Here is a 27,005-nt window from a genome sequence, read left to right on the forward strand (position 1 = left end):
CTGTGTGAAGGTTAAGACAGTGCTTTAGAACAATGCTTTGCTACTGTTTTTTATATCAGCTTTAGAAACTGGTCTATAAATGTTAATGATTTGATAAATTAGAGTTATGAACTTGCATAACACACAAGGAAAAACAAGCACTGGTCATAACACTTTTTTATTTATGTTGTATCTTTGTTACATTGTTTATTCAATATAGAAAAAATATGAATACACTCACGGTATTCTCTTTTAATTTGGTAATTCCACATGGTCAAATATTGACTGACTGTTATTATATTGGGTTTCCTACCCAATTGAAAAAAAGAATGGACCTGGCAGACAATTCTTGTCATGTTATTAACAGTAATACATTTCCCTTGCTCTTAAAAAAAACATACAAACAAAAACCCTAATTTTTTTTTTTTTTTGCGATACACAGGCCTCTCACTGTTGTGGCCTCTCCCGTTGCGGAGCGCAGGCTCAGCGGCCATGGCTCACGGGCCCAGCCGCTCCGCGGCATGTGGGATCCTCCCGGACCGGGGCACGAACCCGTGTCCCCTGCATCGGCAGGCGGACTCTCAATCACTGTGCCACCAGGGGAGCCCCAAAAACCTAATTTTGAAAAGACAGCTAGATGATAGAAATTAATTCATTCTTTCCCCCAGGAAAAATTTTAAGGTAAACAAACGTCGTAAAACACCTCAGTTATTCAGGACAAAACTCATAGTCCTTGCAAAGGGGTCAGTGCTGAAAGAGAGTCAAGTGGCAGGCCCCCTGCCGAACAATGGTTCTCTATATACTACCCTCACCTCGCCCCGGCCAAGAAAAGGAGACCATATTCACATAATTAAGCTGGAGAAAAGAAAAAATCCACACTTAGATATCAGTTGTTTTTTTTTTTTTTAAAAATCCATTTCGCAAATAGAATCAGTGATTATTTCTCTTGGACATAATACTTCATTAAATGGGTCAAACTCACAAATCAATGCTACAAAATACAGTATTTTCCATCACTTTTAGTTATAATATACACTATGTACATAGTTCACCTATCTTAGACTAAATATAAATGAACAGTATCATGTTAAAAACCAGAATCAGGACTTATAAATAGTGCAGAAAACGCAAATGCCAAAAATACGATGCCTCCTATGATTGTCACTGTAAGAGAACAGAAAAAAATTTAAGGCAAAATTCCTCTAAATAAGCCCTGATGTTGCCTATTATTCTTCTAATCTAGTAAACTAACATTAAAAACAAAGTAGGAATACTTGAACAAATTAGAAACACTTCAACCTCATTTCCACAGCAAAATACTTAACATGCCCGACTGTGAACAGTTAAGAATCAGTTTATCTTCCAGCACTCTTTTACTAACAGAATTACTAAATTGAAACAGTGCTGACAAGTAACAATAGAACTGTAACTCATCTTAAAAGCCAATTATATAAGAGAATTTTCAACAACTTCTGACCACCAAAGAGACTATTTTTATTCCATCTTTAAGATCTATCAGCTACGTAGGAAATTTTCAGCTGAATCAGTAAATATGGTCTCCATCTATGATTGCCAATCCCGAAGACACATTTTCAAAGCTAAAAAGTTCTCGTATTTCCACAGGGTTGTTTCACTGACTTAAATATGTTGACAGAAAGCTACTATGAATCCAGTAATGCTTTGAGATGGTTCTGTATTTTACTAACACCTCCAAGTGAAAAACAGTCCATGTTTGCCACAGCAGAGCCAGTACGTTGGACCTCTAAGAGATTATCGTAGCAAAGACCAAGTCTGCTTCAGAAGAAACACGTTCTCTTTTCTAACCTCAGTGATTCTAAAAGTTAAAATAAATGGAATTTTCTTTCTAATTAAAAAAAGAAAAAAAGACTTACCAGTTCTGACAGAGATTTTTTGTGCTATCATTCTTCCTCCAATTACTGCCAGTCCAGTGCAGAGGCAGTGTCCCACTGTTCCACCCACTGCTACACCATAGGGGTCCTGGAAACATACCATTAATTTAAAACCAAGGTTGAAACTGCTACCTGAGAAAGATAACTATCAAGCAATGAAAACAGAGGTCAGTAACAACAACAAAAAAAGCATAAAACAATTCTATGAATTAGCTGTTTAATTTATGAAAAGTGTCATGGCTGCTTGAAAGAATATGTTCCATTTATACCTATGACTAGAGATAAAAGAAGAATAAACTCAAATCAATGTAGATCAAAGTAACCTAATTCAACCTTTCAGCAGTTGTTGAACTTACTTCACAGGCACTATTTAGCTCTTAAGTGACAAGTGCCAAGGAGACGTACCCTAGACACCTCTTCCCTCAGGCAGTATTTGATACTGTCTAGAAACTACATAAGAGCGTAGCCTCACTGTACTTCCTAAGAACAGAGACCCTGCCTCTCAGTCTCCACTGTGTCCCAGTGCTTTACCTCAGTGTCAGGACACAGTATTCATTCAGTAAACACCTGCCACCAAAGCAAACTGGAGGCACTCAGATTGGGAAGACCAGTGAAAGTTTTCCAGAAAAGACAGCCCTGAAGCACAAGCGGAAGCACCTGACCTGGCAGCAGGCCAGCAGCAAGAGGCAGCTGCGGAGCACTTGAGTGTTTCTAGAGAGAACCAGTGAGTCACGAGAGGAGGAGTCCCATCAAGGAGGGGGCTGGGTCATGAAGGACCTGTACAAGCTTAGAGTTTAGACTTTTTAAGACACTGGTTTTTATCTGGGGAGTGACAGGTTATGCTTTAATAGTCGAGTCTAGAGAGTGCACTGGAGGGGAAGAAGACTGAAGGCAAAGTGATCAATCGAGAGGCTACAGCAATAGCCCTGGGAAGAGACAGTGCTGGCCTGGATTGGCATGGGAGACTAGGCAGAGAAAAGCAGACGGATTCGAGAGAAACTGAGGCACTACTGATATACCTTAGTGGTAAGTGAATGATAGGAAATGAAAAAAATCAGGCCTGACACTTGAGTTCCTCACCCATAATTCTCTAGATGAATTATGGCAATACCAATGTGATTTAAAAGGTAGAGGAAGCAAGGGAGAAAGGGTTTGTGGCTGCCAACAAAGGAGTTAAAAGTAGAGAAGTTCAAGAATCAGTTGAGCTCAATGGAGAAGAAGTGATGGGACTGAACATCATAACCCCAGGAGAGAATGTAGGAAAGCGCTGACGATACGATCATGAGGAAAGCAACACTGAAGAGCTGACTGGGGAAGAGGAGCCCAAGGGAGACTGAACAGGTGGCCAAGCAATTAGCCTCCCAAGATGACCACGGCAAGCCCCACTGCTGGCTGCAGTGAACTTAAAGCACCAAATCAACCGGTGAGTCAGAAACTAGAGCCCAGTGGGTTTAGTAAGTAAGGGAGTAGAGCCAACTCCTGTTCCCATCACAGCCAAGCCCTCTGAAACTGAGGGAAGTGGGGGAGGAAAAGGCTTATATTTGGAAGAGAAGCAGAATTGAGGAAGGGGTAAAACTTTTTTAGATGAGAAAAACTTGTGCATATGCTCGCAAAATTGGGCTGGAAGAAAGGCCAAGATTTAAGCTGTAAGTGGGAGCACCGGGGGCTGGAATCCAGAATACAGGTGGGAAAGGACCCACTGTGATGGGTGGCAGTGAAGAAACAATGACCTCTGCTTTCTTCTGTGAAGTGGCAGGAGGCCTGTTTGCTGGGGTGGGCAGTGTGTGTGTGGACTGGGGAAATGGAGAGAGCTGGAAACTGTCTGTGAGGAATGGAAGAGTGGGACCACATTTCCTAAATTCTGTTATAACCTCTAAAACTAATATCCCAGAAGATGGTTTCATTCTATCTGAAAGTGACACTTGAAAAATCACTGGATTTAAATAAAATTAAATGGTTCCTTTAATACAGCATTTTTCAGAGTCTTTGGTATTTTGTATACTCCATCTTCAAAACAAAAAAACCAGGATATATTATTTGCCAAATCTATTTGACCCTGCAAACTTTTTCCTCAATTTTTTTTTTTTTTTTTTTGCTTAGTACCCATTAACATCTCAAAGGATACTAGGATTCTGTGACATCCAAACTGAGAACACTGAGTTCTACTGGGAGCAGAAATGAAGTTCAGACTAAAATGGACTGGACTAGACTACTGCATGGGTTATACAAAAAAGTTACCAAAAAAAATTAGGAAGATTAAAGTAACAAAGACAACTGCATCTGTGCTCATGAAGAGCCCATTGCATGTGCCCGTGGTGCTGCAGCGTGGAAGGTGGCTGACACTGAGTGCTCCCCACAGTGGGGACCCTATGTGCATCACTTTGTTTCAGCTCAGAGCCACCCTGGATGTAGACGCTGCAGTGATGTGCTCGCATGGCCAGAGACTCAACCCCAGGCCACAGGTGCCGCACTGCTGGCAGGGAGCAGACCCTGGGGGCTCAGGGAGTCTCGAGCCTGTCCCAAGTCGCTCGTGCCGCTTAGACGACAGTATTAAGAAAAATGCAATGATTCTGCCGTCACGACAGCTCACATGGCAGAACCAACCGCCACAGAATGATCACTTGCTTTCAAGTCCCAATTCTGACAATCTGAGTGCCAATAAAAAAGGCTGGAGACCAAGAAAAATATAGGTCAAAGCCATTAAAATGACATTTTAAAAGAAAGCTTATGTTTAATACGGAACTCAAATGAAAAATCGAGTTCCTTTTTTTCCGCATTTTTGAGGCTTCTCAGACAAAACAGCCCATCCTCAACTATCTTAGCCCTGGCTTTCAACTCTTGTTTTATATTTTGAACTGCAGCCTATGTTGAGGAACTTGTTCTTTTTATGGTAGATATTTCCTAGGAGTTAAAAATAAATTCAAATCAAGCTTGCTATCTAAACATCTTACCAACTGATTAAAAACAATGTAATCTCATAGATATAAAAATATAAGAAACAGCATTAGTTAAGATCAAGAAGAGCTGAAAAGCAGCAGCAGCCTTCCATCCCACAACCGTCTCTTCAGGAGACCTCAATCAGTGTGAACAATAACAGACACCTCATGTAAAACTTTACTCCCCTCAAAAGAAATGAGGGTTAAACACTTTCTCAACAAACAGTTATCTTTTACAGAGTGGCATCTGACAACTATGAAGAAGATACAGCAGAAAAGCCTAGAAGGCAGACAGCCTCGGCTCTAGTCCTCGTCCCTGCTACCAACTAGCTTCTGTCCCCGGACAAGTCACCCAGCCTCTCTGGGCCTCAGGATCTTATCTGTAGAGCAAAGGCTAGAACGAGATAATCTGAAGTCTCTTCTGGCTTAACATCCTAGGACTGAGTAACCTGGGGCTAAGACTTAACAACTTTTCTAAGTAACCTCTGCAACACTCAAATTAGTTTTTTAGCACAAGGAACAGAAGAAGCCAAAGATATCTACTTTCAAGGCATTAGGTATTTATTGCCAAATTGGCCTTCAATAATAATATACCATTTATGTTCTCAACATAAAGTATACAAAGGAAGTTTCTGAGAAAAGAAAAAACTAAGCCAAAACAACTGCCACACCATCATTTTGGCAAAATTGAAGGGAAGAGGAGTCAAAAGAGAGTAATCTGACCGGCTGTAGAAACTGGGAGAAGGTCAGTTTTAAAGAGCGGTGGCGTAATTAGATCTAAAACAGTCTAGCATATGAAGTCATCCCTTGACCCACCCTGACTCTGTCCCATGACCTCTGGAGCAAAGTAACATTAGTTATGCTTAGTTTTAATACAGAAGCAGTCTCCACGTACCACTCACCTCTCTAGCTGCCAAAACAATTGTAGTTAGTTGAGAGCGATCACCCCATTCTGCTAAGAATGTTAATGTAAGAGCCTGAACAAAGATGGGTGAAATAAAATGCAGCCACTTTTTCTGAGGTATTGTTGTGCTTGTACCCGTTTCAACATCTCCTGGTCCATTTAAGAGTTTGGTTCGTTGAAACTAAATTTCAAAAAAAAAAAGACATTAATTCTAGGAACCAAGTCAATAGAGCACAAAATTACTTAATCTTTCTTTTAAACAGTGTTTAAATTCCATGGGAATATGCTCTGAGAAACCAAAGTTATGTGACCCCAAACTTCTCTTTTGAACCACTGGTCTCACATAGCAACAAATGCTATATTCTCAATTTTTCCATTTCTTCCCAATGAAATAAACAATATTAACTGATCACTCATTATCCTAGATGCTGTGGAAGGAAACAGGTAAAATTATAAACTGCAGTTCCTGTTTTTCAGGAGCTTATAGTCAGTCTAATTAAGGAACTTGATTACAGGTGTTCAGTATTCATCCCTGAGTCCTTTCTCTACCACAATCACACTAACCCAATCCTATCACAGCCAGATGTAAGAACGGAAACTAAACAAAATAAGCTATTTCTGTGTAGCCCACACACATCACAGATATGGATGACTATTGGAAAACCTCTGGATAGTGTTTACTCTTAATAGTTGAGTGCCTTTTTGGTCCAGATGTTTAACAGTGCTCTGACTTACTTCTTCATCTTTTTTCTTTAATTCTGCTTGAACTTCTTCTAGCTCCTCTTGACCTTCATCTGGACTCATCTTTAAGCCTTCCCGAAGCATTCTAATGCCAAAAATGGCAAATAACGCAGTTGAAACATAGTATGTATACACCCTGGGGATGACCGTGGTGGCATAGCCAAACAGAACTGCAAGGAAGTGCAACAGTGTATTGGTTAATTCGCACATTATACACCAACCAAAGAAACAGTTAACTTCAGAAGTCATCATTTACCACTGTTTTAAAGGGAAAATGGTTCACATTAGAAGCTCAGCTATTACGTAATAACCCTAAACTCCACTTCTTTTCCTCCACCACTATCGAACCCTTAGCTCTAGCCAATGACTCATCACAGCGTAGCAAGCAATCAGTGGTGCAGGTTGAGGTGGCAGGGCTTGCACACGTATCTCTCATGAGATGATCATCTCCTCTTCAGACACCCGCCAGGGGCTGGCTCGCCACAGGTCGTGCAGGGCACAGAACTTTAGTTGGGAGGTTAACTTTGATGCCCTCTATGGATCCCATGATCTAATAACCTGGAAGCTATGCCACTGCCCTATGTGATATTTCTTCATCACAAATCTTTAAATTACAAACTTCTGTAGTGAAGAATCACGACAAGATACTCATGTGGCATTATTCAAACTCTGCAACTATTTAAAAATAAGTATATCTTATGAAAGAAAACTAATAATTCCATATCTATACATATACACATACATATATATCCATACAAACTCACATATATGTAACATAACAAACTTATTCAGTACTATGCTTTCCTATCATCAAGTACAGAGGGACAATTGTATAAATTATACAAAAAAACTATACTTGGAACTATCGATATATCAAGAACCTAAATCCTACCTGTGAAACACATTCACATTGGTAATATGAAGTTAGTAATTAAAAACTATGGAAGGGCCAGAGGGTATTTGCATATATATAACAAATGCAATTACTCTTTGCTTCACCAGCTCTTTTTATAAAGTGGGCACAACACTTACAAAACTGCCTGAACATCAAAAATATAACTGCATAGATAAAGCATTCCTTGCTTCATTATATTACAAAATGAAAAAGACTTTAAAATCATGTTTAGAAATGTAAACCTATGCTTATGTGCATATCTGTATCCAAGTTACATAGGTACGTGTGTATATGTACCCGCACACACACACATAATACAGACATATATTTTCTAGTTCCGTCCACTGAGAAGGCCAAGAAGCCAAGACATCTCAATGACAATGAGCCAACTTTGCACCCAGATCTTGATTTCTAATACATTCCCCACTAAAAGGCTCCTCAGAGAAATGGCTAATTCTAGGACTGGGCAGAGCAGGTACAAGACGAGCCTGCACTATCCTGTTATACTAGAAAGTAAGGAAGAACAAAAACACATAATAGCATGTCACAAGGACACAGGAGTCAGGCTGGAGGGGCTCCTAGCCGTCACATCTGGGACAATTTAAGGAACAATATAGTTAAGTAATTAATTATAAACCACTGAAAAAAAGGAGTTCATGAATTTATATTGATAATAAACATACAAACCAATGGGAGGTGGGGTGAGCTCTTTATCTTAGAGTAACATGCCAGGGCCCACTGGTAAACGTGGATGGGGTACTGGAATTAGCCATCATTTTGCAAGCGTCGAGGTGAAGTTCAGATCATGTAAGAGCCATCAACTGACGCTAAACTATGGGGAACAGGGTATTTGTATTGTCTTAAAGTGTCTCCCTAAAGATTACATATTAATTGCAAGGGAAGAAGAAAAAGAGTATACAAAGAGAAATCCTTACAGGGCGATCAAAATTAACAGCGTCAGTGAGGGACAAATGGGCATCATGTGCTACCAGATGTGATACTCTTTTAAGAGGGACATGCATCACCTATACAGCGTTCTAGTCAAGAATGCATAACCTCAATCTAGTCATGAGGAAACATCACACAAACACAAAATGAGGAACAGCCCGTTAAAGGGGAGGGGGATGTATCTTAGAAAAATATTATAGAATACATAAGAAAAAACTACAGAAATATTTCAGATTAAAAGACTGAAAAGAACTTAATGTACCACCTGACCTAGACTAGATTCTCTACAGGAAGGAAAAAAGTGCTAGAGAGAATATTTTAGATCAACTGACAAAATTAAAATATGGATGATAGAGTAATGTATCAACGTCTATAAAGATACGTGTCTATGTACTTTATTTCTCTATAGATACATAAACTGTGTGTATATGTACATATATACTAGAGATATATAAATTATGTGTGTATACACATAATTTTATTCAGATATAAAGGGATAGGACACAAATGCTAAAGCAAATGTGGTAAAATGTTAACAACAGGTGAATCTGGATAAAAGGTATATAGGTGTTCTTATACTATTTTATTTTTGCAACTTTGTAAATTTAAAATATTTTCCATAAAAGGTTTTTAAAATTTTAAAAAGCGACGTAGCAAACCTTTTAAAATCTCCTAAATTTGGCTTTCCTTTTACCTTCAGATAATCTAAAAGAACTATTTACTGACACAATCCCATGTTTTCTGCCTTGACATCTCCATAGAGAGAAAAAACGATCTGGCACTATAACCTTGTTCTTCTTCCCCTGGTTGCTGTCCCTCAATTTCCTCATTTCTTGGAAGTCTTTCCTCAGACACTCGAGTACTTTGGTTCTGTGAACAAGGAGAGGTTATTTCTCTTTAAGCAAGTGATTTGCATCAAGTCAGAAATCACTGATTTACAAGTAATTAAACTGAAAACACTTGGCACAAGAACATTAGTGTGAGGGGAAAAAATGGCCCAAGGATAAAACTGTGGGGAATATCAATATTTATGGTACAGTTTGGTTTTTTTTCTCAGAGGGATAAGACTATAACTCAAAGCAGGGGGCATCTTAGAAGCCAAGAGAATAAAAGGATGAGAATGCCCATGAATGTGGCCTGAGGGGCTCATTAAAATGAAAATTGAACTCTGTAATAACGAAAGCTGATTACTGAAGCCTTTAAAACACAGACTTTCCGGGGGACACGGATGAACAGTTTGTGAAAGAATCTATTTGCAGAAGTTCAACTTCCATGGGTACTTTTCCCTAAAACTCATCTGCCTGAAAACATGCTTGTAGCTGAGGAGTTGTGCGGGTTCTCCTTTCTCACGTCCCTTCTTCACAGCTGCCCTCTGCTCACTCTACAAAGATGCCTTTCACCCAGCACCTATGGTGCGTTTCCCACAGTATGGAAAGATATCCTAGGGCACCAAAGAGAGGGTCTGAAATACTGGTATCCCCAGTCAAGGCATCATAAACCAGAGACGGGGCTTTGGGTCTTCCCTGTCTTATGCAAGTCTCCTATAAGGCCACGGCATTAGAAATAATGGCATTTTAGGCACCGGAAATAATGGTCATGGACGAGAAACAGGGTATTTGGACCTCAGTAGGAATACTTTTTACTTAGAAATTGTGCTTCCTTCATCCTCCAACCAGGGAGATGCTTTTCCCTAAGGCAAAGAGAGCATCAGAAAAGATACTAAATCCCAGTGGCTTATTTCCCCAGGCAGCTCACACTGAGCTGGGTTCCAGGCCCAATCTGGCCAGCCAACCATTTTAGAATTAGAATTCTAAACAGCTAGTTGCCATGGGGACATATATCATGTTTATTAAATTCAAAAACCAAGTAAATGTCTTCTGACAGAAAATAAGCCTGACTTAGATGGTTCACCGTGGAGCAACTGCCATGGCAATGAGGCAGTGTGGCAGACAGCTCCCATAAACTGAATGAGCCAAAGCTGTGGCTCCAAGGCTCCAGGAAAATAGATTTTAAACATGTGATCTGATACAATTTTTAAGATGAAATCATTTATTGGTGAAAGTACGCTGAAATTAAAAATATTTCAATGTTCTCAACCATTTCTAAATATATCCAATTAAACAGGGCATTGGGTTGGCCAGAAAGTTTGTTTGGGCTTTTCCCCAAGATGTTACAGAAAAATCCGAATGAACTTTTTGGCCAACCCAATACTTCTAAGTAAAAGACTAAACATGTATAAGAACAGTCATTTGATGAATTTCAGAAAAACACTTTTTGGTATACTCGATGGTTTCCAACTCTCTGCTTCTAACAAAATTGACAGAAGACCTTATTAAGTTGTCAGTTGGTAAATCATTTAAAATCTCCTGATGATAGACCAGTATGTGATATTAAGCGTATATATAACCCAGGAGTTCAATGAACTGAGTGAAGTGGCTATAACAAAATTCCTTCCTGTCTATTTATGTGAATAAAATTTCTCAGCTCTTATATCTATTTTTTTTTTTTTAGAAAGACCAGAATTGATTCTAAACCTAGCTTCATTCTAGCAATAATTATCATCCGTGGACATATAAACTAATTTTAAAAGAACAGTTCTATCATCTCATTAAGAGATGCATTTCCAACTTTTAAAAAATGTTTACTTAAATTTGTGATATATTTTGCTTTGATCAACTGTATGCTAGTAATCAAACTGTATGCTAGTAACTATAACTCAATCGATAAACGTTAACATTTAGAGACTTAAAAAGGAAATTTTCACCATCTTCTAAAGTTCAATTTAAATGCGTATTTTTGCTGCAGATAAATGACAGTGTGATCCATAAAAGATTTTCAAGCAAAAAACTTATCATCGTTAGAGTAAAATTGTATGAGGAAAGTAAATGAAAGTAAGAATTAACGGAGGAAAAAGAACAATGTAAATTTCCAAATGTTAAAGCAGAGTTTACTCATGTTTTTTTAAAGGAATGATGGTGGCAGTGATGGTAAGTATCAAATTGCTAATGGTATTTAGATTCCATTAGGTGTATTTTACAAGAACAGGCCAAGTAGGCCCGAGCCCTGGGACAGCTGGTGCAGGCCCACCCTGGCTGAGTCGGGAAGGAAATCAATGTTGACTTACAGCTGCTCCTACCTCCCCGCTCATCGCTCTCCTTCCTCTCAGGCCTTCTTCCAAATCTGCCCTGGGTTTCTCTATAGTCACTCCTCCTAAGGAACAAACTCACAAAAACTGAGAAGTTGCCTCTCTTGACGGCTTTGAATTTTAGTGAGAAATTCCGAAAACAGCCAAAGACAAGAATGCCTGATGGAGGCTGTTCAGACATCGAGCTCTCTTCAGGGTGGGACGGGGCAGGAGGAGACGCCTCTCACAGCCTCCGCACTACTGGCTGCCCGTGCCCCTTCCACCACGCATGCCTGGGCACAGACCCAACACTTTTCTAGGCACACAGGTGGTTCTAAACAAGTACTTATTGAATTAACTGGCCATTTTTGTAAATCATGTGAAAACATCCAAATGAATGGTTCAGTTGTGCCCTGGGCACAGGTGAACCATACCTAGATGCAAAGCCTCTTTATGATAAGGGGGAAGAGAACTAACCGTTACAGAACTAACCATCCTATACAACATGGTTTGCTTGTTTTACTTCATTTAATCTTTCTTACAATTCTGTAAGGATTGTTACTATCAGTATCCTGAGTTTACAGCAGACAAAGATTCTCCAGGAGCTTAAATAACTTAGAAAGTCATAATGGAGTAAAAATATAGTTATTTCCCAGTGACTCTTAAGCTTCAAACCTTTTCCCAATAAAATTTTAATTAGCAAACAGATGACAGTAAATTGTTCTCAGAGGAAGGATTGGGGGCCCATAGCCACCCTGACTGTGCAGCCTCCAGCCCTCATCCACCTCCCCCTGCAGAACCTCTTACCCTGAAGAAAACCATCAGAAACCCCTGGATTCAGAGACAGACACAGCCTTTGAATCCCAGCTCCACTGCCTGTGAGCCATGAGTGCATAATACGTCTCTGCTTTCTGTTTGTCCATCTGTAGCAGGACAAAGGGTTGTCCCGAAGCGGGCCTGAAGCATCATGCACACAGATGGTACTCAGCAAATGGCAGCCGTGTGACCTGCTCCTGTCTGCATGATGAGCAAGCAGTAGAGGCTAGATTCAGCCCCAGGCTCAAGACGTCAGATCTCGTGCCTTTCCTGCCCCCCACCCCCCAGCAGCTCCACGCTCCTAAATAGAACATAGAAAAAGGGCTCAGGACCCAAAGGCAAGCCAGCTTAGGAGCGAATCTGGAATGCTAACAAGAAAGAGCACTGGCAAACGGAAATTTTGCAAAGGAAAGCGCTGGCTCCACGCTTACAGACTGCTGAAATTCCCCCGGAACTGAACTCAACCATCTAGGGGGAATGGGTACAGTGTGACCAGGCTGATGGGGAAAAAAATGGGGTCAACAGATTTGACCGGGGAAGCAGTGTTTAACCTATCTCGAAAGACTGTGTTTAAAATGTATGATGTCTGAAATTTCTTTTTTAATCAGTTTGCAAATGCAATATAAATTTAAATATTGTGTAACAAATGTTAAAACACTTATAAGACAAACATAAGAAAACAAAGAATACCAACTATAACAATTCTACACAATATACCAAAAATCAGATCTTTGAAACTCCTTGAACTTAACGATGAGAAGTGAGAGGGGGTATAGTTTTTCAAAATTATTTTAGAGATATACAAGGAAGAGGTTTGAAGACCACTGATACAGCCCATTCCTTCAAATAGTCCAGGTGAGAGGAGCTGTCAGTACCAGCAGCCAGAGGGAGGTGGGCCAAGGGTCAGGACGAAAGAGACCAGCCCCACTCACCGCTGAGGGAAGGGAGCTAAACCCATAGAAGAGGGGGGGGAACGCATGGAGCCAGGTTCTGAGGAGGGAATGGGTGGAGAGAGGACAGCCTTCTACTTTATCCTCAAAGCTGGAAGTTTCAAAACTAAAATTCTCTGATATTATTCAAACTCATTCCAAACAAGTGACTTCACCATTTACAACCTGCTCCACTATTTCCTAGAATCAAAATTTGCTTTTGAAGAGAAAATTTCTGTGTGTGAAATATGAATAATGCTAATATCCAAATGTGAAAAGTAGTCAATTTTTTTATTCAATAAAATACTCATTATAGTAGGTTTAAAAAGACAAACTTTAACAAGCATCCAAGCATCCAGAAATAGAACCTGTCCTGTACTTTAAGAACTGCGTTTCAGGAGAAATCTAAGGCATGCTGAAAGAGAGGAGTGAATGACTGAGCACCTGAAATATAAGATCTCATTTTAATATAAACCGCAACCCTGTGAGGCAGCTAGATACTATCTCCAGTTTACAGATGGGGAACTGAAACTCAAAGAGGTTAAGTAACTTACCATTAAGTTAATACACAGCAGAATGAGACTCCAATCCAAGTCTGGCTCTAAGGGGAAAACTCGCTATTTTCCATCCAACTACATGGCTCAAGGTAGCTTTTGAATCAGAGACTAAACTATGTTTAATTATGTAGTGTTAAGTTTACTTTCTCCTGGTCTTAATTCTTTGAAAAATTGAAGCCTATATAATAGTAACTCAAATAGTAATATAAACCGGGAATCTAAGAATGTTTCATTCCCTACTGTTGGGGTAAGAGGTTAAGAATAGCTTAACAGAACACAATACTGTGAACATTACCCCTCACTACTGATTACCAAATGCCCTTCAACAGAAAATACACAATTCTCTGTGGTTGCTTGCGTCCTGCTTCTAAGATATCAGATATAAATTTCTCTGGACTTAAAAAGGAAAAAAGAAAAAAAAGCAAGGATAGCCATAGCAAAAGCAAGGGTCAAAAAACTAGTGAATAAATGAGGAGCATGTATCTTGACTGTGAATAGCTAAAAATTAATTTCAGGGCTTCCCTGGTGGCACAGTGGTTGAGAGTCCGCCTGCCGATGCAGGGGACACAGGTTCGTGCCCTGGTCCAGGAAGACCGCACATGCTGCAGAGCAGCTGGGCCCATAAGCCATGGCCGCTGAGCCTGCGCGTCCAGAGCCTGTGCTCCGCGACGGGAGAGGCCACAGCAGTGAGAGGCCCATGTACCGTGGGAAAATAAAAAAAAAAAATTAATTTCAGAAGTGCAATATCGTTTTTAGGAATTTATGTACTGTAAACATTTTCTGCTTACTAAGTTCTGAAACATGAACCAAATTCCAATATAACTAGTTGAATGATTCAGTGACTTAACACCACCATGCTTTCTCTTTAATTCAATAAACTCATTAGGAGGAAAAAGCACTCACCTGATAAGCACGTCATTAGGCCCAAGGCAAGCATAGCACCAGCCAACACTGTCAAACGATTATAGCGCATTGCCATGATGGCTGCTATAAAAAATGTCTTATCACCCAGTTCAGATACAATGATAACTGATATGGCAGCCACAAATGCATGGATAAATCCCAAATTAGTTTGGGTAGCTGGATCTTCTTTATTGGTATGAACTGGAGCAGCTGGTGTAAATCCTTTCTGAAATTAAAAAAAAAATACATATTAGCTACTTTTTTGAAAAAAGTCATTATTTAAAATTATTTTATTTTGTATGTGAATTAAGATTGTTTTTCTGTCATGGTCATTAGACTTATTTACTCTCTAATCACTTTGAAAGCCATTAGCAATGACAGAAGCCTCTGATGGATGCCTGCTACAATGGAAATCCAAGTACAAGTCTACAAAACAATTAAAAAAAAAAAGTAGAGACCAGTTATATCCACACATCAAAATTACCTTGTTTTCTAAGTGTGAGTTGAGATTTAGTTCTTAGCTATGTCTCATTCAAATTTTTATTCATAACTTGTGTGTAAGACCCAAGGTATGCTTATCAAACATTTAACAGGAAGCTGAGAGAAATTTCATGAACACTTACGAGAACAAAGTAGGATCCGGAAAGCTCTCAACAGGCTACAAGAAGAGTTGCCTCTAGCTAAGATGAGATCTAATATAGCTGGATATATGGTTGGTCCTACACTAAAAATATCCTAGGCTGAAATGTGGCCTAATAAAAAAGATAAGCCAGAGTCTCAGCTGGGGCTAAGGTCATTCTGAGTTGAAAATGTGACAAAGCTCCAAAAAGGCAGCAAGCACTTTAAGCACTTTAAAGAGTTAGTGACAAGCCCATCTTCTGTGCTGCATAGCCCTTACCCAAAGTTCTGTACTGGCTCTGAGGCACCACATTTTAAGAAGGCACTGCCCTCTGAAGATTACTGCAGACAAAAGAGACTCTAAAGCCAGGGACTGGCAAGCAACAGCTAAGAGTAAATCCAGCTGAGAATGATTTTTACGTTTTTTAAGGGTTTGCAAAAAAAAAGAAAAAGAGAAAGAGGGAGAGAGGGAGGGAAAGGGATGGAGGGAAGTAGGAAAAGAAAATTATGCAACAGAGACCTTAAGTAGCCTGCAAACACGTGGCCCAAACCTAAAGTATTTATAATCTGGCCCAAGACAAAAGAAAGTTTGCCAACTCAGTCTCTAAAACAATCACATAAGGGACCAGGAAGGACTGGGTGCCTATGTTCCAATAATTGAGAAAGTCTGATGAAAGTCTATATGGTCCCAAGAGATAGAACTAAAAAGTTATAGGTGGCATGGCAGGTTGTAGCTTAACACACACAAAAGATTTCTACTCCACAGGAGCCCCCAGAGGCTGAAATGGACTTCTAGAGAGTGTAGCAAATTCTCCCCTCAACGTGAGAGTTCCAGAGAAGAGAACCACCACCTACAGAAAGTGTGCTCATCAGAGGTTCTCAACCAGGGCGATTTTGTCTCCCAGGGGACTTTTGGCAAAGTCCGGAGACATTTTTTTGTCACAGCTGAAGGGAAACTAATGGCATCTAGTGGGTGGAGGCGAGAACTGCTGCTACGGACAGGACATAATGCGTAGGACAGCTCCTCACAACAAAACATTATCTAATCCAAAATATCACTAGTTCCTAGGGGGAAAGACCCTGGACTAAAGGAATCACTTCTAAAGGCCTCTTCCAATCTTAATTGCCTATCTTTAATTAATTTTTAAAGCCTATGAGTCTCTAGAAACCTGAGGGGTAAAAAAGAAAAAGAAACCCAAGAATGTATGTGATTTTGGACAGAGTATAAAAAGTACTTTTATTCACAAAGGCTCCAGTCAGAGATAAGAATAAAATCCTAAAGTTTTAAGTGTGCATGTCATTCCTTAACACATGACATAAACTTGACTCCCAAATTCCACGGTAAAGATCAGAAAACTTTAAGCATTACTCAGACTAGACCTCTGAGCTAAAAATTGGGGAAATTTAACAATTTAGAAAATACTTGGTGTGAGGGCTAAATCAAAAGGGCAGCCTCAGAAGCTAGCTCTTGATTAAGCAAGTACCATTTTAAGGGATTTTAGCTTTCTCTCCATTATCATTTTAATTCCAACTATGCTGATCTTCTTGTCTCTTCCAATACCCTATGAGCATTAAGCATCATAAAAAATATAAGCATTTTCATTTAGCTTTCACTAATGCAACATTTTCCTCTTGGAAATACCTTTTGAATGAAAAAGTTTCATTGCAAAATATTTAGGACCTGAAATCCAAGAAAATTTTTTAGGAATAAATATTCCTAAAACATTTATTTACAACCAATTAGCTGCAAGCTCAAACAGAAAATGTTTACTTTTAAAAACAAACAATAATGATCAAAACCACAAATTCTCATTGTTTTATAATTCGCAGCTATAAAACCGTGGCCACATTACTTAGCCTCTCTGTTCCTCTGTGAAATGATGAGAATAAAACTTGCCTTGCAAGCACAAAGCAAAACAAAACTACATATTCTTAAAACCTTTCTATATACAAAGCACAAGAAAAATTAACTTACAGTTTTTGTTATATATTGAGCTCGTCCTGGATAGCCAAAATCAGTGTTAAACAGCCACCAACCATGGTGTGATAAGAATTTAAAACAAAAGTACCAGGGTATTATGAAGATAGAAGATTTAAAAAACTTGAAGTGTTAATAAATAGGGGCAGAAAATGATCAATTACCATTCATTCATTTGTTGTCGATCAATTGCCCAAGTGATTACTGTGTACAAGGATCATCTCCTTTTTCTAATTCACCTTCAGAGTGACAGAATGTACTGGTTTAATAGGTGGGCTCTGGAATCAGACTTCCAGGGTTCATAGCCAAGGTATTACTGGTTACTGTATGACCCTGCGCCAGTAAGTTTACCTCCCTGTGACTCAAGTTACATCTCTAAGATGAGGGGTACCTATACCTTACAAGGTTGTTGTGAGGATTAAATGAATTACTACACATAAAGCCCCTAGGATGGTGCCTAATATACAGTAAGCACTCAGTTACAGTCAGTTATTATAGCACACCACAACGTGACCAGTTGAATCTTCCTAAAACTAATTTCATCATGACCTTCTTATGCCTAGAACATAAAATGCAAATACTTAATTCTGGTAACTGTCCAACATGTCCCATCTAATCACATACCAATTCCCAAAGTGAACCTTGGTGAACCTCCCTAATGAAGGATGAGCCAGAGCAGCACTGTCCAACAGAAAATAATGCAAGCCACATAATGAATTTTTAAAATTTCTAAGGGGGGCTTCCCTGGTGGCACAGTGGTTAAGAATCCGCATGCCAATGCAGGGGACATGGGTTCGATCCCTGGTCCGGGAAGATCCCACATGCTGCAGAACAGCTAAGCCCTGGCACCACAACTACTGAGCCCGCGAGCCACAACTATTGAAGCCCACGTGCCTAGAGCCCGTGCTCTGGAACAAGAGAAGCCACCACAATGAGAAGCCCTCACAACGAAGAGTAGCCCCCGCTCACCGCAACTAGAGAAAGCCTGCGCGCAGCAACGAAGACCCAACACAGCCCAAAATAAATTAATTTTAAAAAAATTAAAAATAAAATAAAATTTCTAGGGAATTCCCTAGCGGTCCAGTGGAGTTAGGACTCCATGCTTCCACTCCAAGGGGCACGGGTTTGATCCTGGTTGGGGAACTGGGATCCTGCAAGCTGCGCAGTGCAGCCCGAAACAGTAAAATAAAATAAAATTTCTAGTAGCCAGATATTAAAAAGTAAAAACAGATAAAATTACTTTTAATATTATTTAATTTAACCCAATATATCCAAAATACTACTCTAGGAATATTTTTCAAATGACTAATGAGATATCAGTATTTAACCCTCTTTTTTTGTTCTTACCAAATCTTTAAACACCGGTGTGTATCTACTCACTGCACACATCTCTTGCACATCTCAGTTTGGACCTGCCACATCTTTTCAAGTGCTTAAAAACTGCCACATGGCTCATGGCTGTAGTGCTGGGCAGTGTGGCTCAAGAACACTTCAAGTTTTGGGGTAACACAAGCCTTCAGTCACGCAGTCCTGCTTCCCTTCCTACCTTCCTATCATTATGCCCCTATTCATCCACATTCCTCAAGCCCCAACTTATGTAGAGCCTCTTGAGCAAGCCGTACCTCAACAACTCCAGCCCCTTAAGGATCCCACTTCCCTCAAACTGCAGGCATACTGTGGGCAATGAGTCATAGCAAGTACATGACTGGAACAAAGTTTGAGGTAGGAACACTCAGGGAGTTAACCGTTTTGTCCTAGAAATGCGTATAAATGTAATGTTATCATATGTAATAATTAAGAGACATAAATAACTAAATGTCCATCCATAAGGAACTGGTTAAATAAATGGTAGCTCCATATACTGGAATATTACGGGGCTAAAAATAAGAACGTTTTATATACACTAATAAAAAAATCACTAAGACGTTTTTAAGTTGAAAACAGTACATCTTATGTACATAGTTACTGTATGTATGTTATGGGGTGGTGGGTTAGGGAGGTATATAAAGTATATACACAGTTGCTAATGAACCGGAAATCTCAGGACACAGTAACAGTGGCCAGGGAAGGAACCAGGATGACTAGAACAGGTGTTGGCAAACTTTTACTTAAAGGGCCAAATATTTAACCTCATGGACCGTAAAGTTTCTTTGGTATACCCAACTCTGAGGCTACACCCTGAGATCAGCCATAGGTAACACTTAAACGAATGGCCTGGCTCTATTCCAACAAAACTTTATTTACAAAAATAGGCAGTCAGTGGTAAACTACAGTTTGCTGACCCCAGTCAGTGGTAAACTACAGTTTGCTGACCCCTGAGCTAGAATACAAGAGGAGGTGACACACTTCTCATTCTACATTTTTCTGTACCTTTTGGATTTTTCACCATGCACATGATTAAAGACACCTATTGTGCACCACTTCAAAAATCTCTTGACCCAATCTCTTACTCCAGCTAGGGAGGACCAATTCCTTGCAGGCTGTAACTAGCTTTAGGCAGATCCAACCAGAAAGTAAGCGCGGTGCACATACTTACTCACTACACTACCCAGAAGTATACAGGAGTTAACCCCTGTGGGGCAACCTTTGACCAATGCGGAGGAATCGATTCTGAGGTTCATTACATTAGGCTCCCAGAAAGTCGCTGCAGGATTCATACTAGTCACTCGTGGAGTGGCTAACTTCAAAATGCATCAGGTACATGCATTCTCCTTCTGCCCTGGACTGACAATTTGAGAAAATACAGGCTTTATTCTGATAACAGGGAGTAAACCACCAGATGAATGGTTGGGGTAAGATAAGAAAGATAAACTGGGCTCGGACCGAAAAGCCTGTATGTTTATGGACCAGCTTAGAGGCAAGCAAGAAGCCCTTTCAAGTTTCTGAGTAGAAGACACAAATGTAATTAAGGCACTGTGACTAACAGATCGGTACAGAAAGTAGAGAATATAGAGAATACAGGCCACTGGACCAATTAATTAGAAGTTAGAATTAGGAGGTCTGCTGCACAAGACCAATGTTGAAGACAAAATAAAGGAAAACATTCTGCACATGATGAAAAAGAAAAATTAACAGAATTTTTTAAAGGCAAAGAATCAAAGATGCTATTCATATTCCCATAAGGTATACGGAAAAGAGGAATAAAAATAAGGGGTTTGGTTTCACACATGTTCAATTTGAGGATAAAAAGCATTTCAAATAAAGCTTTCCAAGAAGTCATCAGAAATGAAAACCTGAGTTTAGGCCAGCACAGCCTCAAGGTATGTATTTGGTTGCTGGCAACCTGAATTTATCAGCTAGTCTTGCAAAGGCAGAGATTACATTGAAAAAATGAACCTTAGACAATGTCTATATTTAAGGAAGGTGTGGAGGGGGGAAAAAAAAGAGAAAACAAAATTGTCTTTGATATTTAGAGGCACAGGCAGGAGAACACCACAGATGGTTCAAGTTAGGGGCAATCACCATTTCACTGAGCTGCTAACTAAAGGCCAGGGATTTCCATGTACATTGTTTTGATACTCAAAACCTTAAAGCTGTTATCCCAACTTAACACAAAAGGAGAAGCTGAGAACCAATAGAGTTACACCATTTCCTCAAGTTCATACAAACCAAGATACATCAGGAGTCTTAAAAAAGTGGATAGATAATAGCGTCAAACAGGAACTGAAAAAGAGCCCTGGATTTAGCAATTAAGTAGGTTACAGGTATCCTTCAAAAATGAAATTTCAATGTAAAGACATGGGCTGATGCCAGATAACAGAAGACTAAAGCAATGTGAAAAAGCAGCTAATTCCCTAGTTAAAAATTTCATTTACAAAACTGAAGAACAGAAATTAATGCAGCCAAGTAGAGTTAAGTCATTGGCCTTTTTTTTTCCCTCCAAACAGGAGAAACCTGTGGGCATGTGTAAGCAGATAGAAAGGAACCAAAGAAAAGGAGAGAATAAAGATACTGTAGGGAAAGTACTGGAGGTCAGAGGAGAATGGGCACATGGACAGAAAGAAATATGGAAAGGGTGATCGTTTTGTCCAATTCAGAAGAAAGGCAGAAAGTACTGGCATAGAAGCAAATATATAGATTAGTAAAGGACAGTCACATGCAGCAGTGACTATATTTCCAATTTTGGCATTCCACTAGTCAGTTACACAGTGTTAAAGTAATGAAACACAGTGTTTTCCTTAGTACAAATACCACCCTTTCAGTATTTTAATTTGGGTCTGAAACTCAGATCATTTAATTTGATCTGAAACCCAAATTATTTACATCCTGATAGCAGGGTCAACAACTTATAATTAGAAAACAAAACCAAAAAACTTACTGAATAAAACTCTTTAAGTTAAAATTAGTTCCAAATTGAAAAATTGTTAAAAAGCTCCCTCATTTAGAGAGTATCCTTTTATTCTTTCATTTTCTTCAGGAGATGAAAATAACAATTAACAATGAAAAAATAATTCCTATTCTAGTTCCAGGGCTCAAATGAACACATACGTGACTGTAATGAAATTGATACAGATACCTGCATCAGAATCATCTACACGTGATGAACTAGAGAAGATGAAGATGCTTTCTTTGGAACAAAAGCTAGAGCCTGCTACCAAGAAAAAGACTGATGTCCCTGCAAAAACAAAGTCCCTCAACAAAAGTTACCACCCAAGAGGTAAGATTAATTGAAGATGAAGAAGTCACAGGAAAACGCTTAGAACTGTCTCAGAACTGTCTCCTTGCCATTACTTTATTATATGAAGTCAGAAAAACCTTTCAGAAATTGGAAAAATGTGCACAAAAGTACACGTGTAACTTAAACAATGACACCATGGATAATCTTGGTTTTAAAAGACTGCATTAATATAAAGAAATAGGGCTTCCCTGGTGGCGCAGTGGTTGAGAGTCCACCTGCCGATGCAGGGAACACAGGTTCGTGCCCCGGTCCGGGAAGATCCCACATGCCGCGGAGCGGCTGGGCTCGTGTGCCATGGCCGCTGAGCCTACGCGACTGGAGCCTGTGCTCCGCAACGGGAGAGGCCACAACAGTGAGAGGCCCGCGTACACACACACACACAAAAAAAAGGAAATAAAATTATATTTTATTATAAATTTTCACTATCACCTTTTATTTGTGGATGTTTGACCTTTTTTCCCATACATTTATTTTATTTATTTATTTTTGGCTGGGTTGGGTCTTCATTGCTCTGCGCCGGCTTCCTCTAATTGCGGTGAGCAGGGGCTACCCTTCCTTGCAGTGTGCGGGCTTCTCATTGTGGAGCACGGACTCTAGGCACAAAGGCTTCAGTAGTTGTGGCACACGGGCTCAGTAGATGTGGCTCACAGGCTCTAGGCGCGTGGCTTCAGCAGTTGTGGCTCATGGGCTCTAGAGCGCAGGCTCAGTAGTTGTGGCGCCCGGGCTTAGCTGCTCCGGGCATGTGGGATCTTCCCAGACCAGGGCTCGAACCCGTGTCCCCCGCATTGACAGGCGGATTCTTAACCACTGGGCCACCAGGGAAGCCCTAGCTTGTTGTTTTTTAAATAATATTTTTATGAATGTTACTGTTAATTCATATTAGAATAATATATTTAACAATTACATTTTTCTAAATACATTTTTATTTTAATGAATCTTTAAACAGCTTTGTTTTTATGAATGTTACTGTTTCATAATGTATTTATAAATTTTGACATTTGAAATGTATTAAGTGTATTTAATTTCACTGATTTTTATTTTAATGAATTGCTTTGACAGCAGAACACCAACAAATAAATGCAGTAACATCATGATCGTTTCATTCTGACACAGCAATCATGAGTAAGACAAGGGTCTTCATACCCTTGGCATCAGTCTTAGCTGTAAGGAGGCTAGAATTGGGAGTTTGGACTGGATGGAGCAGGACTGCAACTTAATGAAAATGGAAGAAAGTTTAAAATATTGTGTGGAAGGCCTTGGTGTTAGAAGATAATAGACAAAAGAAATGCCAAGAAACAGTAAAGCAGAAATACAGTAAGGAGAATGTGTACGGGGTTGAGTGACAGGCTTCTGCGGCTTTATCAACAGCGCTTCACAACCAGAGCAGTCCTTCACTGGCCCTTCCAGAATACACAGCAAATTATAAATTACCTCTGTTAAATCTAGCTGATTTCCCCCAACTAAAGGGACTTAATGCTTCTTGTACTACATACTCTGCCCAAGGAAGGATAAGAAAAAAAACTGAGTATGTCACTAGAAGTAAACTGCATAAACGAAAGGATCTCAGTAATCTTGCTTTAAAGCACCCTATAAGATACAACTACAGGGCTTCCCTGGTGGTGCAGTGGTTAAAAGTCCGCCTGCCGATGCAGGGGACGCAGGTTCGTGCCCCAGTCCGGGAAGATCCCACACGCCGCGGAGCGGCTGGGCCCGTGAGCCGTGGTCGCGGAGCCTGTGCTCCACAACGGGAGAGGCCACAACAGTGAGAGGCCCGCGTACCGCAAAAAAAAAAAAAAAAAAAAAAAAGATACAACTACATTTTTATAATACATCTTATATTTGAAAGCTTACCAATACATTTTTTCCTCTCCATTTTCATAAGTCCACACTCACACAGTGGCATGAAAGCATATATTTAAACATCCTACCCTTTTAAAAGATCTGCTCCATGCAGTTGCAAAGCAAAACAGTTGAAACTTTCGGATATGCAGTGATGCTGAATCCTTGCTTACGTGGCTATTAAACTGAACTCTGGCCATATTTTACTTCTGCCAAGTGGACAAAAAAAAGCAAATGATACTTACATTACATAGCTTAGAAAATATGTGAAAGGAAAATCTCTTCCAATATACTATAATACCATAGAGGGAAAGACACTTGAGCCATAACAAAAAGTTACGTGAAAATATAATTAAAACAAAATAATTAGATTCTACTACAATACAGAACAAAGAGAGTAAATTCCTATCTAAGAAGAACCACATAGAATATATCAAAATAGTAAAGACAAAAATCATACTATCTTGTGCCTGTCCCTTCCCTTCACACCCCCAGTTTTAAAGACAAGCATCCTTAAGACACTTAAATATGGTCACTGGATACTGCTGCCTTTTTTTTTTACACGACTATATTTCTCCTAGCTGTCTAAAAAGGTATCGATAAGCATACCTACCATTATCTGTATCTCAAAAACCACTATATGACTAAAACTTTAATGCAAGGCCTGGAAAGTTACACAACCCAAAATATTTACCACTTTAAAATAAACTTCTGATAGTGAGTTAAGTGGCAGAAAGCTAAATGATGAACACTAAGAATGAATTTCATGAATCACCATTTCAGTTCAATTTCAGAAGTGGAAATGGTGAGCCGGGTCAGCTGAGCCCACGAGTGACAGGCAGGAGAGAGAAATAACTTTTTGCCCGGAAATTTTAGGGAAGTCTTCATGGAGAGGAGATACCTGCTGGTTCTTGAAGGGTGGGAAAGGTTCTGATCAGTAGGCTTCAAGCTCACTAAAGCCCTTTTATTTAGAGGCCTTTTGTTGGAGAGACTAGCAACAGAGCACATGGCATGTCTTGGATTTGAGTACAGCATATGATTGCGCAAGGGAGTGAGGACTAAAAAGTCTAGAGAGGTTGACTGGAGCCGGATCACCAAAATACCTGAACATCTTGATGAAGAGGCTGGACTGAAATCATTATGCCGGGAAACTCACTAAAGATTTCTGAGAAGGAAAATGGAATTCAATGTTTAGGAAGTTTAGTTACCTGGGAACATGCTGAAGGTAGCCTGGGGTGGAAACGGGAGGGTTAAGTGCCAAATGGTCCCCTACTTGAAGACACTACAGAGGGCCTGGATTCAGGAATTCAAATTGGAAACGAGGAGAAAGCCCAGGACCCATACTGGGACTAAATTTAAAAACGCTGCTGAGATTTTGAACACTAGTGACTGATTCTATTAACATAAATTAAGATGTTAATTAATATCTACTTAGTGAAGGCCAAAATGCAGGATTCTGGTACACTTATAAATTTAGTCTTGGCATCCCACACCGCTGCAGCACTCCTTACTGTCAAAGACTGACTGTTCCTCTGCATTCCTAAGGCTACTTCCTGCAAGCCAGAGCACGTTTTTAAAAAAGTGAGAGTCACGCTTCGTTATCCATATACATTTGGCAAAAATCACAAGTCGTGCAAAGCTGAATTTGGTAAACAATTTGGGATAGTCTGTTTCAACAATGAAATGGCCCATGTTATTATTCTCAGAGAATACGAAAAGCCTCCCAGCTGCCCTCCGTTAAAAACTTTCTACTTGGGATGAGTATTTCCATCTCTCTAGAATACATCTGATCAACAAGACGCCCATTCCTCAGTAGCATCTTTATCCTCCCGAGCTAAAGGCTTACAGTTGGACTCCCAGCTCTGCTCTCCCCTCCCCTCCCCCCATAAGGAGCCGGGCGAGGCCAGGCCCGACCCGGGAAAAGCGCACTCCTCGGTCTTCCACCCCAGGGAGCCGGGGCCGGGCTCCCCTCCCCCCGCTGGCAGCCTGCGTCAAGGGCGGCGCTCCGGCGGCGGCGAGTCTGGTACCCGGCCCGTCCTGCTCACCTCGGCCCGGGCCGGCTCGGGGCCCTGCACGGCCGCGGGCTGCTGCTGCAGCTGCTGGGCAGGCGCCGGAGGTTCCTTGTTCCGGTGACTGAGGTCTTCGTCGGGTACGGCCCTGACCCCGGCCGGGGCCCACAGCAGCGGAAACAGCAGGAGCAGAAGCAGCCGGGGCGCAGATGCGCGGCCGCTACCCCGGGCCGCCGCCGCCATCCCGCCCGCCGAGACAGCCGCGCACGGGCGCCTCAAGAGGAAGTGCGGGCGACTGGAAGCCTCGACCCTGAGCCGTCCCCGGGCGCGTCCCCCACGCCTAGCCGCCACCTTTCAGGGAGGAGCCTGCAGCATGCGGGAAGTGGCCAGGGCGGACGTGAGGCTTAGGTCAGGCCGGCGACCGTGGCCGGGGACTCGCACTCTCCTCGCCCACGGTGGCCACACGACTCCGCGAACTGTCCCAGCGCAGCCCGGCCCAATTCCTCCGGGCTCCGCCCCTGACTGTGATGGCCTCCCATTGGCCCGGCGTCCGCCTCGGCGTCGTGACGTCCTCGGGCAGGTTGAGGTGCGACTCGCGCCCTCTTCCTATTGGACCCGGCGCTCCCGAGGTACAGGTCGCTCCGTGACCTTCCTCGCCTCGCATCCTTCTCGCGCTCCACCTGGGACCCGTTTCCCATCTGTCTGTCCACCGTCCCAGGACCGCACGGCTCTTTACTTCTTGTTCCCTCCTGAGTCTTTTGCCCTAATATCCAGTCCAGCCTGTCTCTTAGCCTTTCCTAGATGTCAAAGCAGTTCGAACGCCCTGGCTACGTGGCAATTGCGGGAGCTGCCACAGCTTAGCCGGGTTCCGCACTCCTTCACCGATTCTCGGTGCCGCCTCCGACCCGGCGATCTACTGAGGACAATGTGCTTAGAGCGTCAGGATGCGATTATCTAAAACAAACCTCTGAGATGAGACTTAGGAAATAACAAGAAAAATTTCAAACCTTGTTTTAGATGTTGTTTGTTTGCCTATAATCGCCCCCAGACCAAAAACATCTAACATTACCCTTTTCCTGTAACGCCTTTTCGTTTTACGTGTTTTGTGCCACACCTGTCTTAGACTGGCCTCTTAATATGTTTGGCTTTTGAAATTGAGTGTTTAGGATTTTTGAAGGATGGGGATTGGGGTGAGCAAGCATAGGAAATAGGAAAGGATGATTGGTTGAGAATATTTTTAC

At 40.9% G+C, this 27,005-nt stretch overlaps 1 protein-coding gene across 1 annotated transcript; it reads right to left on the bottom strand.

Moving 5' to 3' along the window:
• Positions 1 to 115: 115 nt before the first annotated feature.
• TMEM165 (transmembrane protein 165) lies at positions 116 to 26,253 on the bottom strand. Its single transcript, XM_060012507.1, has 6 exons — positions 25,801 to 26,253; positions 14,643 to 14,868; positions 6,465 to 6,640; positions 5,728 to 5,910; positions 1,872 to 1,977; positions 116 to 1,143 (listed from the first exon to the last, which is right to left on the bottom strand). Exons 1-6 carry the CDS (start codon positions 26,005 to 26,007, stop codon positions 1,067 to 1,069), a joined length of 975 nt encoding a protein of 324 aa, XP_059868490.1. The 5' UTR covers positions 26,008 to 26,253; the 3' UTR covers positions 116 to 1,066.
• Between the last annotated feature and the right edge of the window lie 752 nt (positions 26,254 to 27,005).

The sequence above is a fragment of the Delphinus delphis genome, chromosome 5, assembly GCF_949987515.2.
Source record: "Delphinus delphis chromosome 5, mDelDel1.2, whole genome shotgun sequence".
NCBI lineage: Eukaryota > Metazoa > Chordata > Mammalia > Artiodactyla > Delphinidae > Delphinus > Delphinus delphis.